Source organism: Neoarius graeffei, chromosome 7 (assembly GCF_027579695.1).
Source record: "Neoarius graeffei isolate fNeoGra1 chromosome 7, fNeoGra1.pri, whole genome shotgun sequence".
Classification (NCBI taxonomy): domain Eukaryota; kingdom Metazoa; phylum Chordata; class Actinopteri; order Siluriformes; family Ariidae; genus Neoarius; species Neoarius graeffei.
The window spans coordinates 13,268,054-13,289,454 of record NC_083575.1 but is presented as its reverse complement, the minus strand read 5'-3'; the positions used below and the strand labels follow the sequence as shown (position 1 = coordinate 13,289,454).

The following is a 21,401-nucleotide window of genomic DNA, read 5'->3' as shown; positions in this document are numbered from 1 at the left end:
ACGGTCAATTTAGAGTCACCAGTTAACCTAACCTGCATGTCTTTGGACTGTGGGGGAAACCGGAGCACCCGGAGGAAACCCACGCGGACACGGGGAGAACATGCAAACTCCACACAGAAAGGCCCTCGCCGGCCACGGGGCTCGAACCCAGGACCTTCTTGCTGAGGCGACAGCGCTAACCACTACACCACCGTGCCGCCCGCAATAATTATTATAAAAATATTATACCACGTTTTATGGTGAAATAAAACTAATGCGTTTTTTATTATCTTGGTGGCGTAAAATATCCAGTATGATCACAGAACCTCGGTGACCCCTGACGTTTTGCTAGGATGATACTATATACCAGGGGTGGGCAAACTTTTTGGCTCAGGGGCCACATTGACTTTTGAAATTTGCCAGGCGGGCCGGGCCAACACCAAATTCATACATATCGAACATAAACCGGAAAAGCTTTAGTGTTATTGTAAGGCCTTCACTGACAGAGACCCAAATGCAGATCAGATTGACAATTATTTTAGTTCTCAGTCAACAAAGGCAGAGCAGAAAAATGCTTGCAGTTCAATAGATTGGCACTGGATCCATCCAGAAAAGTTTTACACACACACACACACACACACACACACACACACACACACACACACACACACACACACACACACGACAGTAAGAAAAGTAGCACACTTAATTCTTAAATTACATCTTTGAGCTGCCAGGATGAGTAGGATGCCAGTGTATTTGTATATTTGTATCATTTTATACATACAACTAAATTGCATATCATTAAATTGAACTAAATTACATATCAGTACATATCATTTTTGTACATTTCACTGAACTCGTAGATTTACACCTGAGTGTTTTTTTTTTAACCATCCACTTCCAGCCTGCCAGTACAACCAACCACCATTAGTAGGAGAGGTACCACATCATGACAAAATGTTTGCAGTTCAACAGTTTGGGTACCACACCATGCCAACATATTTGCAGTTCAGTGGTTTGGCACTGGATCCATCCAGCCCACAAAATCAAACAAAACAGCTCAAGAAAGCAAAAAACTCCAAACTGGTTTTCAGGTTCAAAGTCACTCACTGAAATATTTCCAGTCCTCAAAAAAATCAAAACACAGGTTCCAAACAGGTTTTCATATTCCAAAAGCCCACTCATAGATCAGAATAACCTCCACAGGCAAAAGTCCAGGAACAGATATAAGCAGAAGCAAGGTCAGCTGCTCATAATACACCTATAATAGCAGACAGGGACATAAATGAGGGGCGGAGCAGACACCCAAAAGCACACAGTACTTAAAAACAAACACCAGCACTACAGCAGCCACCCACGACAACCAAAATTACTAAGAGTTATACTTTTTATATTATTATTTCTGTAAACATGTGACTACCATCTTATTACAGCTCCAACATAGTTTTAAAAAGAGAAAGTGTTAATACTCACATTCACTCAGCAACCGCTGAGCTGTATTCGTCCGTGCTTGCGCTGACTGGTTGTTAGCATAATTAGCATGCTTGGAGGAAAAGTGCCGTTTGATGTTATATTCCTTTAAAACTGCAACGGTTTCTTTGCAAATAAGGCATACAGCCTTTGATCGGACTTCAGCAAAAAAATATTTAGTTGTCCATTCTTTATTGAACACCCTGCACTCACTGTCCACTTTTCTTTTTTTAGGACCACTCATTGTCAGGTTTTATCCTGTGTTCTCGAGATCATCAGTGGCACGGGCGCCAGAATGACTTCCATGGCACGCACTGCACCACTCTGCAAATGTAATCTCGCGTGAATATGACTGACTGGAAAGACGGATCTCTAGAACACCTGTCTATGTGATAACACTGACGCTTATAGTTTATAGATCTGTTCAATCGTGTTTATATGATTGTCTTCCGTGGGCCGGATTAAAAACGCCAACGGGCCGGATGTGGCCCGCGGGCCGTAGTTTGCCCACCTCTGCTATATACATTATGAATGTGAAGATAAAACTATTTGAAGTTCATAAAATGAGGATTTCTGTTCGATTCCAGCTTTATTCTGATTGTTACGAAGTGCTCACACTGGAGACTCCTTCCATAAATGTCCTTCCAGAAAATGTCATCATGGCAACGATTATATAGCTACCGGTAATCTCTTACTTAAAAGTTTTAATTTGTTCATCATCAGGCTTCGATTATGTGATTCATTTGCCCTTATGTGAATCAAATCCCTGATGTGAATGAGCTGTTACTATGGAAACAATGCTGTATTAGGGCAAAGCAGCTGTGCTGTTACTGAACGTAAATCAGCAGCTTCTAAACAAGCAGGACTGAGAATTCAGCAATGCGGTGGCTGAAGTACTTTGATAATGCACCTGTAAAATTATACCATTTTAAATTTTTTCTTAGAAAAGAGATAGAGTGAGAAAAAGAGGGACAACAAAATGTCAGGGAATTATTCTGGCTAATTATTTAAGCTTGCTTATCCATCTATCCATCCATCTATCCATCATCCATCCATCCATCCATCCATTCATCTATCCATCTATCTATCCATCCATCTGTCCATCCCTCTGTCCATCCATCTGTCCATCCATCCATCCATCCATCCATCCATCCATCTGCCCGTCCATCCATTCGTCCGTCAGTCCATCTATTCATCCATCATCCATCCATCCGTTCATCTATCTATCTATCTATCTATCTATCTATCTATCTATCTATCTATCTATCTATCTATCTATCTATCTATCTATTCAGTTGTCCATCCATCCATCCATCTATCTATCCATCCATCTATCTATCTATGTATCGATCTATCCATCCATCCAAGCCCAGAAGCCAGAATAAAGATTTTCATATTTAACCCATTTCCTGAAAGGGGAAAGGACAAGACTCCTCCCCCCCCCAAAAAAAAATCCAAACTATACCTTTAATTCGATAAATACTTCTGTGTGCCCATCTCACTTCCCTTCCAAAATTAATCACGTGTGTGTGTGTGTGTGTGTGTGTGTATATATATATGTGGGTGCTCACCTGAGCGTGTATTCAGTCTGAACTCAGAGGGGCCCTGCAGTGAGTAGATGAGCGAGGCCTGGCCAAATTCTCTGGATGCGTCCAAATCTGTCGCCGTCACAAATAACACAGTCGCTCCTGAGAGAGACAGAGAAGGGGGGTGGGGGGGAGTGGGGGTAGGGTGGGTGGGGGAGCGACTGTTGTAAAACCATTCCAACTGATAATGAGTTTATGGGAGTGCAGCCAGTAACGACAGCAGATAATAGAGATAGAGTGAGACAGAAAATGACAGAATGGTGCCCTGTGCACAAACACATGGCAGAAATGACAGAATTCTAAAAGCAGATGAAGTAAATCGCCACTCGGAGCCGCATTGATGAGTCAGGCGCCGAGAGTGTTTACGGATTTTAGGATTATCAGGGAGCTTGGCAGAAAGTGAGATAGGCAGCAAGCCAAGCACTGGCTCTGATCAATACGGCGAGAGTCCAAACGAAATGAGCCGCCACAAGCTCACACACACACACACGTGCGCATGTCACTCACATACTTGCACACAAAAATGTTTTCAATGTGGTCTCACAACATTTCACACTCCCACTAATGTAGTAAAAGACCACACACACACGCACGAGTCACTGAATCCCACATGGAGACACACACCTGTATATAGACATACACTTTCTTGTCATTGTGTGTAGTTAGTCCCCAAAAAGAGAAACAACAACAGAGTCCACATGCTCTCTCTCTCTCTCTCTCACACACACACACACACGTGCACAGGCTCAGCGTGGGCCTTTGGCAGACACTGTCCGGTGTCAGTGTAATTTTCTCAGGCGACTGGAGACAGAGCTATTGTCTGGAAGAAAAGCATCGATGCAGCAATGAATAAATGCATACGAATGACGAGGCATCTCTCGAGCTGAACACTCAATCTGAGTGGACCTCTTGCCCAAAACACAACGCAGCCAACCAACATCAAATGATGTGAGCACTGATGAGAAAAAAAAAAAAGGAAGTGAGCACGGGTGAGAGGAGGAGCGGACGAGCGAGCCTGTGTCCACAGTGACAGTGCAGACAGAAAGAGCAGATGTGAGCACGGAAACAGCTGAAAAACGTGTCGAGAGTGCGTGAAATTAATTTCCTGTCTCGATTCATTTAAAGACATGACTTGTTCAAGTTCTCATGTATGAATTATGATTCATACATTCAGTCCATACACAGGGGAACGTCCAGCGTTGAAACCACAAACGCTCTTTACTGAAACTGACCGTGTATACGGTAGATGAGCCATGCTCAATTTATTGGTTATGACATGGCTGAAAAAAAAAGAACCCTTTTCACAGACATCACTGAACAAAATGATCTGACTCTTTATCATCGTGCACATTTTAGCAAAGTTTTTAATAATATACAGAATTTGTTAAAAAAAATCCTCACGGTCATCGGTGTTACCCAATAAAAAATAAATAAATAAATAAAACCTCATATTCTGAAATCACAAATAATCATGAATGTGTTTCCAGGGTCAAAGTTCAATGAGCTACCATTTCAACCAGCACCTCTAAAGCTTCCATCTGCACTCTACAACGTATTCATTTACTTCTGGATTCTATTTTCTTGTGGATAAAATTAGCATCACACCTACAATCTTTCTGTAAAATCATTTTGCTGGTCAGAAAGGCACCTTTTTTGATAAACCACATTTATTATTAAGTTGTATACTAAACACAACATGTCTTCTTGCATAATTTATCGCCACCGCTGATGGACGTTTCTATGATGTTTGCATGGAAATGAAAAGTCTTTCCCTTTTGTGAAGCTGTCTTTTGATTGGTTAAATGTAACACGATTGTTGTGCTCGAACCGCGAACGTGGGGATTTTCGAAGAACTGTGACTAGACAAGGAAAAGAAGTGAAATTTCTGACTCGAGCACTTGAGTTTTTACATCCAAAAAAATTCCTTTCAAGCTTGTTCTCTAAACGTACCTGCAACCATGTTCTCAGAGATCCGTATGATGTATGAGGATTGGCTGAACTCTGGAGGATTGTCATTCTCATCCTAAAAAAAAAGGATAGGAAACAATGAGATTTTCAAGCGATTTGCGAGATGGGCTTATCTAAAACTGGATCTGAAGTTCATGTTCAGACCGTTTCATTTTCCTGAAGTTCAGATAAAAATAGAGTACTGTTTTACTCATTATTACATTCATATTTGGGTCATTCTAGAATTCAGGGTGCTTTCATGTCTCTGAGATAAACCTTTTGTTATTTTCCACAAAAGAAATCTTTATTGAATCAGTTTTGAACAATAATGCAAATTATGACAAACTTTTACCCATAGCAATGCTTGATATACTAGTGCATCTCAAAAAATTAGAATACCATGAAAAAGTTCCTTTTTTTTCATAATTTAATTCAAAAAGGTAAACTTTCATATATTCTATATTCATTACATGTAAAGTGAAATATTTAAAGCCTTTTTTGTTTTAATTTTGATGATTATGGCTTATAGCTCATGAAAATCAGAAATCCAGTATCTCAAATTATTAGAATATTCCCTAAGATCAATAAAAAAAAAAAGGATTTACAATACAGAAATGTCCAACTTCTGAAAAGTATATTCATTTATACACTCAATACTTGGTTGGGGCTCCTTTACCATGAATTACTGTATCAATGCGGTGTGGCATGGAGGCTAGGGCGTAATTTTGGGTAGGGACGCTAGGGACGTGTCCCTACCAATATTCAGCCGCTACTGTGTAATCACGATCAATAAAACCGATGTCCTAACCTGAGCAATGATTATATGGCACACAAAGGGTCAAATGTATGACAGTGCTAATAATCCCCCCTCTAACGTAGATATACATTCTCTGATTAGCTACCTGTTTCTCGCTAACTTACATGGGTGGCTATCCCAGCTGTCACTCCATCTGCTGTAAAAGCAGCACACTTCCCACAGCAGCCGTGACTACCCACCCATCAACCCCCCGTATCTCACACGTACACACCTGACCTACCCCACGCACCCCCCACTCTCCGTCAGCCTACAAATTGAGCTGGACTTCGATGTCCATGCATGCTTGCCCTACGACTCGCATGCTGACTTGAGTATCATGGATGACGGCCCCCCTCCCAAGAAACAAGACATTCATTCATTCTTCTTCAAAGTCAAGAATGTAAGTGCAGGGTTTCCGTCGAGCTTTAAAAACTCAACAAAATCCTTTTGATGTATGGAAACCCTTCATAAAAGTATTGCTGTGGCTCCTTAGGCAGGTTTAGCAACGTGACAGGACGCATCAGAGCTAGGCTACTGCATAGCTGCAGAGAAAAGGAATGCTGGAGCAATGTAACTTGGTGTTAGATAATATCCTCGATGAATGAATGTAAAATTTATAGACCTAATGGTTTTACAGAATGTAAGTAGTCAGATGTAGGCTACTGCATGGCCATGCAGATGTGCGACTTGCAGTTCAGAATCAACAGCGTGACAGCCGCTGAGTCTGCTGCTGAGTCTGCTGCGTTCACCGCTTTACAGAGACCTCTTTCTACTACGACTAGGCTGGGCTAGATACAACAAATCCATGGTCCTTTACTGCCACCTACAGACGAATATTAGTAACTGCAGCATGAACATAAAACGTCACAAGCACATCTGCAGTGAAAATCATAACACACGTTACGAACACAGAAACAGGCAACAAAAAGACATAATATGGAAAATGGGGGGGCAACAAAAAGACAAAAAAAATGGAGGGTATACTACAAATGCAATACTAATGTAATCACAATCATGCTATAATAGGCAATCACTAAATTATATATCCAAATATCATTTTAACTAAATTTGAGCTTAATTTCAGAATAGAAAATGCCACCAGTAGCACCTATTTATGAGTGTCTCCATAAGGCAGTCAGTGAATTTTGAGACACCCCCCTCCAATGTCAAACAATACAGATATTGAATTTAAAAAAATATATATATATTTAATGCTAAAAATGCTTAAAGTTTTTAATTCTTATTTTCATGTATTTCTGTGGAAGAGACAGAACGACTGCTTAAACACAAATTAGGAATTGTGTGGTGTAAAAGTAATAAATCATCAGATTCTAGAAGATCATGTGATATTATGCATCCATGTTTTTGTGGGGAATAAATTATAGTCTATGTAATAATTTTGTCCTTTTTGGCTAGCCCTTTTTGCTGAGGCTACAACCTTACCATGAAACTCTACAGTCATTCTATCACTAATCTGTTCATATGTCATGCATCAACATATTTTTGTAAGGTGACAGACAGCAGAGAGGCTGGAGGAGATGAAAGACAGTGCAGAGAAGGTAGAGGAAGAAAGGCAAGAAGAGAAAGAGGAGCAGAGGCTGAAGGAGAGGATGGAGGAGGTAGAGGAGGGAAATCCACAGCTGGAGGAGATAGAGGAGGAGATGGAGAAGCGGAAAGAGAGGTTGGAAATTCACAGGTGAGGTTAATGATGGATATGTCAGTCATGAGATTCAGCCCCACTGTGGCAAATGTTTGTTAGTGTGATGTTGATCTGAATAACAATGCTTCACCCATGTGGCTTTAAAATCAGAGCTTCATGTCAAGGCTGGTTTTCTAAGAGGCCTCGTCATGTATTACTGGTAGTGTGTATGTGTTTACAGTAGTTGCAATAGAGTTGATAAATTTACATTGTGGTAGCCTTTCAGAAGCTCTGCCTTGGATCACTTTTGTGTCCCCACCAATGTCAAAATCAAAGTTACTCCCTTGCATGGAGGTGATCAGTCTGTGGCACTGCTGAGGTGCTATTGAAGCCCAGGTTGCTTTGATAGTGGCCTTCAGCGTATCTGTATTTTTGGGTCGGGTGTTTCTCATCTTCCTCTTGACAATACCCCATAGATTCTCTATGGGGTTCAGGTCAGGCAAGTTGGCTGGCCAATCAAACACAGTAATATCATGGTCAGCAAACCATTTGGTAGTAGTTTTGGCACTGTGGGTAGGTGCTAAGTCCTGCTGGAAAAGGAAATCAGCATCTCCAAAAAGCTCGTCAGCAGATGGAAGCATGAAGTGCTCTAAAATCTCCTGGTAGATGGCTGTGTTGACTTTGGACTTGATAAAATACAGTGGACCAACACCAGCAGATGACATGGCACCCCAAATCATCACAGACTCTGGAAACTTCACACTGGGCTTCAAACACCTTGGATTCTGTGCCTCTCCACTCTTCCTCCAGACTCTAGAACCGTGATTTCCAAATTAAATGCAAAATGTACTTTCATCTGAAAAGAGGACTTTGGACCACTGAGCAACAGTCCATTTCTTTCTCTCCTTAGCCCAGATAAGACACTTCTGACATTGTCTCTGGCTCAGGAGTAGCTTGATATTAGGAATGTGAAAGTTGTATCCCCTTTCTTGAAGATGTCTGTTCGTGATGGGTCTTGATACACTGACACCAGCCTCAGTCAACTCCTTGTGAAGCTCTCCCAAGTTCTTGAATCAACTTTTCTTGACAATCCTCTCAAGACTGCGGCCATCCCTGTTGCTTATGTACCTTTTCCAGCCACCCTTTTCAGCAATGACCTTTTGTGGCTTACCCTCCTTGTGGAGGGCATCAGTGATCATCTTCTGGACAACAGTCAAGTCAGCAATCTTCCCCATGATTGTGGTTGTGTGTACTGAACTAGACCGAGAGATACACTGTGTTCATACTGTTTTACTCAAACTCGAAATGAAATATTCTAATATTTTGAGATGGTTTTTTTTGTTTTTGTACTGTATGCCATACTGATTAAAATTAAAATAGAAAAATGCTTGAAACATTTTAGTTTATGTGTAATGAGTCTACAATATATAACATTTTCACTTTCTTAAATAACTGATGGAAAATATTGAACTTTTTCACAATATTCTAATTTTTTGAGATGCACTAGTATATTTTAGACCCAATTTATCCATAAAACATTAACTAAATGACTCCCACCCTTCCCCCACATTATTGGCTGTCTTTGACTCCTGATTCATACATTCAACTTGAATAAACATGAAGTGATTCTGTCTAACAATCTGTGTTTTTTTTTTTTTTGGGGGGGGGGGTATTCTATTAACTATTATAAAATAAATTGCACAGAAAGTCTATTTTCTGTATTATGTGAAATTTCAGTAATAAAAACTTTTTTTTATCCATCCCAATGTCCTTGTCAACACTGTTAACTCTGTTATAAAACCACATAAAATCCACAAAGACTTTTAATAATACGCATGACACCTGCACCAAGAGGTATCACTTCCTGGACCTGCCTGATCCATCCTGATGCCCTATGTTTGGCTGGCGTCGCATCACATTGCTCCTGTGGAGGATGGCCCACATACATTTATGTCTGAGGACTACAGTTGACTTGCTAACTGCAGTTGTCATGAACAGTTTTGCACTCAAGTTTCCATCAATAAACAGTTTATAAGTTCAACAAAGACTTCATGCTAAAATTATAATGATTTTCCTGGTTTTACAGTTATACTTCGTGACTATATAGGACACAGTTATAGAAGCAGGTTATTTATAATCACATTATCTGTTATCACCCAAATGAGGATGGGTTCCCTTTTGAGTCTGGTTCCTCTTGAGGTTTCTTCCTCATGTCATCTGAGGGAGTTTTTCATTGCCACCGTTGCCATAGGCTTGCTCATTTGGGATAAATTAGGGATAAAATTAGCTCATGTTTAAAGCCTTTAATTTTCTGTAACGCTGCTTTGCTACAATGTCTATTGTTAAAAGCGCCATACAAATAAACTTGACTTCCTCTGGTGGGAAACTTCTGAAAGGCAGTGAGGTATGTTATGTTTCTTCTGTGATAGCTAGTTTGAGGTTGGCATGTGGAGTTAAGACACAAAATGTTGAAAAATGTCAACTCTGTTATCATTACTAATTCTATTCATGGATTGCCCAGTTTAACAATAACAGAGCTGACAATGGCTAACAGAATCAACGCTTGAAATGTACCCACAATTATAGAATGGCCCATATATTAACTAAATTTACTATTATTACTACAACTAGAAATACTAATACTGTACTATTATACCACACTATGACTTTTATGTTATACTGTATGGAAAATATAATCTGACAAATCTATAATTTGTATGCATTCATGATAAATGATGAAATAATAACGATAGGCTATAGTGGAGCTGAACCCTGATATACTCCATCCAGTCATACAGCCATATGAATGATACACAGAAAGTTCTCCTCTCTGTGTGTGTGTGTGTGTGTGTGTGTGTGTGTGTGTGTGTGTGTGTGTGTGTGTGTGTGTGTGTGTGTGTGATTAAAATGATGATAAAGAGATATTTATTATTTTAAAGTTTGCGAAAGCAGCACAGGCAGAATGCTGTTTTGCTTCGCCCAATTGGTGGATTGGCTGTTATGTTGTAAATTGGCTTTGACTGAACTGGAACGCACCATACGAGTTAAATAAAAAATCAAAAGGCTTATTTTCAAAAGAGTTCAAAGTGTTATTAGCCAGAGCTGGCTGGAGTCACTGAATCATTTCAGCCCTCAATAAAGAGCTCAAAAGCCATGACGAACTGAATGGCTAAATGCAGCGTCATGCCTTTCTACGTATTCCGAAAACAAAGCATACACACGGTGACTGACAATATAGCTAACACACACACACACACACACACACACACACACACACAGCTGGCTAAATGGCTCAACCCCCTGCAGTTTTGTAGCAACTGAAATGAGCCTAAATCATAACCATGGTAATAAGGAAGAGAGAAATGTCAGAGAGAAATATTCATGGATTGACTAACTAGGCCTGCAGACTCAAAAAGTTCAGAGAGGAATGAATGAATTAGCACACACAGAAAATACACACATGCTCACACATGCTTGGAAGGCAAAACATGCAGAATACAAAAACATGCTTCACTTATTCCTATTTATCCATTTTCTCTCTGATATACAGTATAATATGCACTTTGTGCACTTTTTTAAAATAAGGAGTTATAAAATATAATAATTGGAATAATTGGATATGCTTCATAAACAAACATAACATAAATACTGTACAAGGTGATATCAAAGTGCTATGATGTAGGTAGGAAGATAATGAGGCGCGAGTGTAGATTTTCTGGGATGCCAAATGAATGTGACAATATTAATGTCTATCAACTTTGAATATCTGTGATACAGTATGCTATTATTACTTTTTCATATCATTTATAGGCGGCACGGTGGTGTAGTGGTTAGCGCTGTCGCCTCACAGCAAGAAGGTCCTGGGTTCGAGCCCCGGGGCCGGCGAGGGCCTTTCTGTGCGGAGTTTGCATGTTCTCCCCGTGTCCGCGTGGGTTTCCTCCAGGTGCTCCGGTTTCCCCCACAGTCCAAAGACATGCAGGTTAGGTTAACTGGTGGCTCTAAATTGACCGTAGGTGTGAATGTGAATGGTTGTCTGTGTCTATGTGTCAGCCCTGTGATGACCTGGCGACTTGTCCAGGGTGTACCCCGCCTTTCGCCCGTGGTCAGCTGGGATGGGCTCCAGCTTGCCTGCGACCCTGTAGAAGGATAAAGCGGCTAGAGATAATGAGATGAGATGAGATATCATTTATATAGGCGGCACGGTGGTGTAGTGGTTAGCGCTGTCGCCTCACAGCAAGAAGGTCCGGGTTCGAGCACCGTGGCTGGTGAGGGCCTTTCTGTGTGGAGTTTGCATGTTCTCCCCGTGTCCGCGTGGGTTTCCTCCAGGTGCTCCGGTTTCCCCCACAGTCCAAAGACATGCAGGTTAGGTTAACTGGTGACTCTAAATTGACCGTAGGTGTGAATGTGAGTGTGAATGGTTGTCTGTGTCTATGTGTCAGCCCTGTGATGACCTGGCGACTTGTCCAGGGTGTACCCTGCCTTTCGCCCGTAGTCAGCTGGGATAGGCTCCAGCTTGCCTGCGACCCTGTAGAACAGGATAAAGCGGCTATAGATAATGAGATAAGATGAGATACTTTAGTTCTTATGATACATTGTCCTGTGAGTGACAACACAGAAATTGTATCTGTTTTATCAGTATGTTTATTTTTCTTTTCTGCTCTAGTACCCTCTACACTCCTGGTGAGTTCATTTTGCTGGCAGAAGCTAGACGAACTAGACAGGTTGGAAACCCAGCAATCCAGTAAACTTCCTAAAATGTTACAGGCATTGGCACACTAAAAATGGAAAGTTTTAGCTGAAAGCGATTTTTTTGTTGTTTTGTTTTAACTTTGTTCATTTTCTGGGACTACTGAATATTCTATGACCCAAAACAAGGTGAAAACTTGAATTTTGGTGAATAAGAAACTATTTGATCCACAACTTGATCCACAACTGCCCCAGACTCTATATTCTTTACATCATCGAATTATAAGATTCTATAAAAAGGCACAACTCTATAAATTAAGTCCATTAAATCATGGATAGGCCTGAGTTTAGGGTATCTAGTTAGCCATCACGCCAGTGGCGGCTGGTAGTCTTTCAAACAGGGGAGGCTGGTCGGTTACGATATTTCCAGATTTTAAAAGAAAAAAGAAAAAACACATAAATTTTGCCCATACTCTTGCCTCTGATCTGGCTGATTGTTGGCAGGGTCACAAACTATAACAGGTTCTTTTGGCCCATTAGCCTACTGTCCAATATACATGATGGTGGTGTTGGGGGGGTATATTTTAACATTTTATATTTTAAAATTGTGGCATGTGGCATGTTGTTTAAAAATTGATCATTATTGAAAGCAGCTCTTTGTCAGGAACCTCAGCAGTAACAGCAGAGTGTTCTGGAATAGGCACAAGCACTGACCTTGGGGAGCCAAAAATAGAGCTGGGTGCCACACATTTCATTCAATGACACTTTCCTAGGGTGATAGCATAGCGCGTGCGCGTACAGCATTTGAAGCCGAATTTATGCGTCCCGCAAATTCAGAACGTGTCCCGCATAATCAATGCTTGCTGAGGGGGATGTCGCTCTCCCCGGGCCACCCAGGCAGCCAAACGAATATTACTTGACATTTCAGCACACCACCGTCGCCACTATAGACTGTAGAACAAAACCACACACCCCTCACAACTGACTGGTTGTTGTCAACTTTTTGTTGTTGCCATGACACCGCACTCACGTGCACAGACAGTGACGAGGGACGCAGGTGCAGCGCATGCATTGCTTTCATATTAAAAAATGGAGAAAGGTACCGGGGAGATGGCAGGTGAGGCACCGCCACCTCCAGTTAAAAAGAGAAGGTGTATGTACAGGAAAGAGTGGGAAAATTAATATTTGTGGCTGAAAGGGGTTGAGGGGGATACCGAGAGGGCTTTTTGTGACCTTTGCAAAACATCTTTCTCAATCGGACATGCATGCATGGATCTTAGTTCCATGGCGGGGAATACGATGTGAAACGACACAGGCTCGCGGAGACTCGCAAGAAATGTGTGCAACAGAAAAAAACGTCTAAATCTATGGATGCTTTCCTCCGACCTAAAAACGACTCTCTATCTGACAAAGTGACTGCGGCAGAGGTGACGAGTGTGTATCACACTGTCCAACACGCAATATCATATCGGGCAGGAGATTGTGGCACAAAGCTGTGGTTGTGAGTTAAGAGACTTTTTTTCTACGGTTTCTGTGGTGCTGAGCCACTACAATTCCTGTTAATCCACTGAAAACTAAATGGAGACTTGTCACTATTTCTGCTGTACTGATGCACTGCAAAGCCTCAGACTCAATATTATATTATGATTGATTTAAAGTGAATAAATTGTAATGGAAAATAAATAAAATTGAGTAGCTTCAGTAAATCATAAGTGGAAGTGTGTCTGTCAAGTCATTGAATGGTCAAAATATTATGAATGTTTATTTAAAAAAAAAAACACATTTGGTGGCCTGTTCATGACCATACATCACCAATAACAGCAGAATAGGGTATTATTGATATACCATGTAAGGTAGTATGTGCTAGAAATGGGTAAACCACTATCTGTGAGTCTTCCAGCGGCCAGCACGGTGCAGTGGGGGCGGCGTCCCACATTGTCCCTCAAAAACATACCCCTTGTCCCCCCTTGGGCTTATGAGCAGGTGGTCACCCTACACTTTCCCTATATTTTACTTATTTTGACTGAGAAATGTTTTATTGACAATTTTGATAACCCTTCACTTTTAGTCCAGGTCTGTAGTGTGAAATGTTCTCGGCTGTGTTTTTGTTTAAAAATGTTTTCCAAATTGTAGCTGTGTTTAATTCATATCCAGAGAAATATATATTCCAATATAATATACTCAGCATAAACATTTTAAATAGATTCTATATTTTTGGTCCATCCATGACATATTACTAAAGTAGCCTATTTACTGTTGTTGATGTGGGTCACTTGCTGTTAGCCAATTCACTTTCTCGTACCAGGAGAGCTGAAAGGAACGAGTATTATTCCCTACCTTTTTCACCAAGTCAATTTGAGGCGTTGGTCTACCCTGCTCTTTAATTTTAATTTTTTCCTCGAAAGGAAGACTGGCAAATGGCTTCGCCAAAATTAAATCAACAATGCTTGGCATCCGTGCGCAGCTTTCTTGCTAGCTGACTAGCCCCCTCAAGTTCAAGTTCAGTCACTCAAATAAACGAAATTTCTGGAACTAAGATAGCAAACTTGACAACACTATATTTACACTTTATTTACAATGAAAATATATAAAAACTAAAAAAGCTGGTAGAAACCGTATGTAATGAATGAAATCGAAATGTAAGCTGATCTCTTACAATACACCACAGCACTTACGAATCTGCATGGGACTGAACTGAAATTCACCGCTGCCTGTCTATTATTTGAAACGAGCTGTCAATCAAAGAAAATATCTGGCCGCTTTCACCAATCACCAGTCTCCTCGCGGAAAGCTTTGCCATGTCCCTCCCACTGTGAGGCTGGGAGTCCGTGGGTGGGCGTTTTCGCAGTATTTGTCCAATAATCGTCTTGCATTTTGATATTGAAAAGCGCATCGCTCCCAAATGCCATTGAAGTCCACTGAGGCTGGGCTGCATCGCGTTGTCACGAGGGGGAAAAACTCACGCACACATTAGGTGAACTGGGGAAAGTTATAACGGAATGATTTCGCACTGTAGTTGGGTTGAGCACATATATTTCTATGATTCTGGATCTGAAATAGCAATGTTATAAGGTCGGCTATGACATAAGCCTAGCGCAATTCATCCTACACGATGTTCGTCATTTTTAGAGGAGGCTGAGCCTCCCTCGTTGTCTTAGAGCAATCGCCTGTGCATCACGCTATATTGCACCCCCAGCCTTATTACAAAATATGGGTACTTCAATGATCAAGAGACATCTAGAGGGAAACCATCCCGAATAAATCTTAAAATCTAGATGTGAAATAGCACCACTGTCATTATACAGATGAGCCAGAAGCAGAAGTGCCAATTTTATTTTGTTATAATGTGGAAGTGTTTGTGCAAGTATTCCATTAGTTTGTCTGTGTCAACCCTGTGTTTTGCTACAAAGTCTTTAATGTCATTTTTAAAAGCTATGAAAGGGACATACACACAGGAAGACACTAGCAGTGATGTAGTGACCAAAGACCATGGAACGGTAATGAAATTTAGTAACCTGTAGCAATGACAGGTGAAATAACCGTTGGTGATGCAAAGTGAGCAGGAACGGAGTTAAACTAATCTCAACTTTGAGTCGACATGATTAACGTGAGGTGGCTCCTAATGGGAGTGAAGGATACCGTTGACTGACAGATGATGCCAACACGGAGTTCGGTGAATAACATACAAGAAGGATACCTCAGCAACCAGAGCCTGGACTGTACATCAGCGACCAAGAGAATCACTTTATATGAAGATGTCCCTTAAGTCTTGAACTCTAAGCCATGGTTTCCTTGTTTCTTCATTTCATGTTTGTCCAGAATAAAATATATGCTCCTGATTCATCAACCTGCACGTTACAATAATCCTTTTAGACTCAATGCATAATTAACAGTTATTCCATGAAATCAAGTCGTACATGAGCTGAGAGCTGACGAGGCACATAGGGCCTGTCAGTAACAGCACTGAAAACCTGAGTTCGGAGCAGCCTCCAAACATGGCCGCCCTGGACTACACTTCCCAAGACCCACAGCGCCCCCCATCACCAGAATTCTAATCACTTCACCTGTCTCCAATTACCCTGCAATCACTGTCCCTACTTAAGCTCAGCTCTCACACACTGACTTCGTGAAGTATCGCTCTGTGTCCTGTACCTGACTTTACCAAGCTGTTTATTTACTGACTGACTTTCTGCTAAAGACCTCTGTTCCTGTTTTCTTCCGACTTTGTTTCCTCATCTGCCCTGCAGTGCGCTGTTTGCCAATCGATTGACCCACGCCTGTTTCCTGACTATGATTCCTGATTCACATTTTGGCTTGATCTGCAGTTTACGTCACACCCACTCTCCCCTGTGTTTGCATCCATAGGTGCCTGCGATCTGACAGGATACTTCGTCGTCATGGATGCAGCAGAGGAGGCAAAGCAGACTGCAATCAATGTGCAGAGGCATCTGTTAGGAGAGCACCAGCAGATGATCAAGGATCTCAACACCAGGATGTCGCAGCTCACTGGTATGGTATCGCAGGCCGTCTTTACACACCCCTCATCACCTGCAGGCACACCTCAAAGCATTCCTCTGCCTGAAAAATTCTCTGGGGAGGTTTCCAATTGCAAGGAATTCCTCCTCCAATGTTCTCTATACTTCTTGGCCCTCACTGGAGTTACCGACGAGCACAAGATCTCCCAGTTCATTAGTCTTCTCACTGGTAAGGCTCTCCAGTGAGCAAGTGCCATCTGGATGCATGGGGTGAACACTTTACATCCTAGGACCATTTTCTGGAGTTGTTCACGAGAGTCTTTAACCATCAACCTGAGGGTACAGAGGTTGGCGAAAGCCTGTTGACAATTCGACAGAGAGAAAGGAGTGTCACAGAGTATGCACTGGATTTCCGCACCCTAGCCGCCAGCAGCAGCTGGAACGAGCCAGCCTTGAAAGCCACATTTCAACAAGGTTTATGTCCAAAAGTATTCAGCGAACTAGCAGGCTGCAATGAACAGCTCTCTCTGGATTCTCTCATTGACCTGATCATCCGCCTAGATCACCTCCTCCACAAATGACCCTCACTAAATCTATCTCCAGCATCCTCTCCCAGCACGAACCCTGGAACTCCCGTGGAGATCTCACGTACACGACTGCAAAGGTCAGAGAGGGAGCGAAGAAGACGGGAGAGCCTCTGCTTCTACTGTGGGGAAGCCGGTCATCAGATCTCAAGGTGCCTTACTTGGCCCCCATGGGGCCGTCAGCCAAACAAGGCTACCAGCCCTATTAACCCAGTGAATCCAGAAATGTCTCACAACTCACAATCTTTCCAAGTACCAGTGTTATTAAAGCTACTAGACTTGACCCATTGACTCGGGGGCCGAGGGAAACTTCATAAACAGTGTTATCGTACAGCGGTATCAACTCACAACCCACACACTTCTGAGACCTGTCAAATTAAAGGCCATTGATGGGGACCCATTGGTGAAGGACTGATCTCGATGTGGACAACTCCCCTTGAGATTCAAGTAGGAGTCATTCACATGGAGCACATAACTCTCCTTGTCACCCCAACTTCACATCAAGACCTAATACTAGGATATCCATGGCTACAACTCCATGACCCTCTAAGCTCCTGGCAACAATGGGACATTCTTCAGTTGTCTCCTTCCTGTTTGCAAAACTACTTGAAACTTCCCCAGCTCACACTCTCATCCACTTCAGGAGAGAGCCCTCAGCCTGATTCCCTTGACAATCCCCTCAACCTTCATAGCACTTACAATCTGGTCAGGATCCGTGAGGGTGATGAATGGAAGACTGCTTTTAGCACCACCACGGGTCACTTCGAATATTTGGTCGTGCGTTATGGCCTTTCTTGTGCGCCCAGTGTCTTCCAGTAGCTCATCAGTGACACGCTCAGGGACATGTTGGGGAGGTTCATTATTGCTTACATCGATGATATTCTGATTTACTCCCCAGATGAGTACACCCACCATGAGCATGTCAGGTCTGTGCTCTCTCACCTGCTCCAACATATATGTTAAAGCAGAAAAATGTGAGTTTCATGTCAGCCAGGTCTCGTTCCTGGGCTACATTATCAGCTCGGAGGGAATGAGTATGGATCAAGCCAAGGTCGCTGCAGTGACATCATGGCCCACTCCTACTTCCGTCAAGGAGCTGCAACACTTTATGGGGTTCGCCAACTTCTATCGCCACTTCATCCACAGCTTCAGTTCTAGCGCAGCCCCTCTCACTAGTCTCCTGAAGAATGGACCCCATTACCTCCACTGGAGTCCTGCAGCCAATCAGGCTTTCAACCAGCTGAAAAATGCTTTCACCACAGCCCTTATACTTCAGCACCCAGATCCTTCCAAACCATTTGTAGTGGAGGTGGACGCATCTGAAATGGGAGTAGGAGGGGTTCTATCGCAGTGCCTTGGAGAAAGACCCAAGTTGCACCCCACTGCCTTCTATTTACAGAAGCTCATGCCCACCGAGCGAAACTATGATATTGAGAATCGAGAGCTCCTGACTGTTGAGCTGGCCCTGGAGGAGTGGAGCCACTGGTTGAAGGGTGCAGCGTACCCCTTCACAACCCTGACAGACCACAAAAACCTGGAATATTTGAGGACAGCTAAGTGGTTGAACCCCCGTCAGGCCAGATGGGCCCCGTTCTTCACCAGATTTCAGTTCACCAATTCCTATCACCCAGGTTCCAGAAACACCAAGGCTGACGCTCTCTCCAGAATCCACACATCCTCACTTCAACTGTCCAAAACTACCACTATCCTTCTGCCCAAATGCTTTCTGCAAGCCATCAATTGGGGTGTTGACAGAGAGATCAGACAGGCTCAGCGCACAACGTCACCGGAAAACTGCCCTCCGGGCCTTTTGCATGTTCCACCCAGACTTAGAGGCCAACTGATCATCTGGGCGCACTCCTCTCCTGCCACCAGTCATCCCAGCAGCCATTGTACTTACCAGCTCCTCCAACACAACTATTGGTGAGAGAATATGATCTGACATCAACCACTACTTCTCATCATGCTCTGCCTGTGCCCAAACCAAGATCCCCAGAGTTCCTCCAGCTGGTAAACTATGTCCTTTCCCAGTACCCCAGCGGCCCTGGTCACACATTGCCCTTGACTTCCTCACTGACCTACCTCAGCCTCAAGGTAACACTGGCATCCTGGTCATAATTGACAGGTTCTCCAAAACCCTCAGACTAATCCCACTACCAGAGGTGGAAAAACCCGGGTGCAGAAAGTAAAAACCCTGCCACATTTTTGCTCCAGCCAATTCAATGAACCAGCTGATCCTAATTACCACATCCCCTAAGCCAGGTTGATGAGCTAATTGGTGAAATCACCTGTGTTGAGAGCACAGGCAGAAGGAAAACCTAAGCAGGACTTTTACTCTGTCAATCCAGTTTTTCCACCTCTGCCCACTACCAGGTCTTCCTACGGCATTTTGAATGGGTGTCCATGAAAAACCTCAGCGCTTCAAACTCCTGTGAAAAGTTACAAGCCAAGTCCATTGGTCCATTCAAGATCTTACACAGGGTCAGTGAGGTCTCCGACAGGCTCGAAATTCCCTCTCACAGCAAGATGGTGCCAACCTTCCACGTATCATGCCTCAAACCTGTTATTCAAGGTCCTCTAGCCTCAGATACACTCATCCAAGAAAACCACTCCCCAGACATTGAATGTGAGCCCATTTACCAGGTCAATAAGATCCTCAACTCTCACCACAGGCAGGGACACCTTGAGTACTTGGTCGACTGGGAGGGTTACAGCCCAGAGGAACATAGTTGGGTCAGTGCCAAGGATATCTTAGACCCCCCTTACTCAAGAATTCCACAGCCAGCACCAAACGTGGCTGCTCTGGACTACACTTCCCAAGAGCCACAGCGCCCCATCACCAGAATTCTAATCACTTCACCTGTCTCCAATTACCCCGCAATCACCATCCCTACTTAAGCTCAGCTCTCACATGCTGACTTTGCAAAGTATCATTCTGTGCCCCGTACCTGACAAGCCATTTATTTACTGACTGACTTTCTATTAAAGACCTCTGTTCCTGTTTTCTTCCAACTTTGTCTTCTCGTCTGCCCTGCACTGTGCTGTTCGCCGATCGATTAACCCACGCCTGTTTCCTGACTATGATTCCTGATTCACGTTTTGGTTTGATCTGCAGTTTGCACCGCACCCACTCTCCCCTGCATTTGCATCCATAAGTGCCTGTGATCTGACAGGGCCAAGTTGGCTATAAGCCATGTACAATGAAATTGAGTGGAATAACTGTTTTATTATATCCATATTCACTGGATTTTGAGAAACAGCATTTTTGTTATTTTTTGCAAATTAGACAAATAAAAATTTTATACAAGACACCAGAAAAAAATCATTTCCGTTTAGAATGTAAACAAACACAAATTATTCCATGTTTTGTTGCTTTTTTTGTATTTTTTTGGGTTTTGTTTTTGAGTAGAGTTTTTATTTTGTCTTTGGTTGGTTCAGCAACACGCTCCGCCATTAGGTTTTTCTCTACTCATGGCATATAAGCTGGTAGCCAATCAGAGCACACGATTGGTCATATCCAGTGAACATGGATAGAATAATTCTGGATTGTAGTGGAGCAAAGCTCCATACTTTAGAGTATGGAGCTTTACATTGACCTGATTTTTGATGGCTTTTGCGACTGTACAACGTCTGTACTTGCGTATGAATGATGTACATGTACCACCACAGAGAACCTGACTGTAAGTGCAAGGCAACATATCTTATAAACACCTGACCACCAAATAATGAAATTTGTATCTTTATTTACATAAGATAGATAGATGGGTTTTGATCCAGCGCTTATTTTTAATTTGCTTTTTCAAAAATAATGTGGGGTTATTTACTAACACGTTACACTCATTGGGGGCACCGCTTTTAGGCAGTGCCTAAATATATATATTACATTTGTACTTGTGAAAGGTTTTGATAGCAAAATACCTTCATAGAAACTTGCCTCGTGTCACTGTCACCTATTTTAACAGCTCTCACTTGAAATTCATTTGAGATAAAAGCATTTATTTTCCAGGTGAATATCTCAATATAGCTGTAATCTTCTACTTTGCTGCTGAGTGACATATAAGCGAGCATGTAAATTACTCACAAACAGCTCTACGGTGATGGGTACAGTGCTGTTTAAGGCTGGAGCGCCTCCGTCTATGGCCATCAGCGTCAGATAGATTATTCCACCAGGAACCTGTTCATAGTCAAGAGGTCTGTTCACTGTGATCACTGGAGAAGAACAAGAAGAAAGAATTA

At 42.4% G+C, this 21,401-nt stretch overlaps 1 protein-coding gene across 1 annotated transcript in view; it reads right to left on the bottom strand.

The window, feature by feature from the left end:
• The window catches only part of cdh23 (cadherin-related 23), a 727,851-nt gene that overhangs the window by 216,514 nt on the left and 489,936 nt on the right, over positions 1-21,401 (bottom strand). Inside the window, exons 18-20 of the mRNA XM_060925294.1 lie at positions 21,247-21,374; positions 4,989-5,061; positions 3,024-3,140 (exon numbers count right to left, since the gene is read on the bottom strand). Of these exons, the coding sequence (XP_060781277.1) occupies positions 3,024-3,140; positions 4,989-5,061; positions 21,247-21,374 (318 nt within the window). The remainder of the gene's footprint in view (positions 1-3,023; positions 3,141-4,988; positions 5,062-21,246; positions 21,375-21,401) is intronic.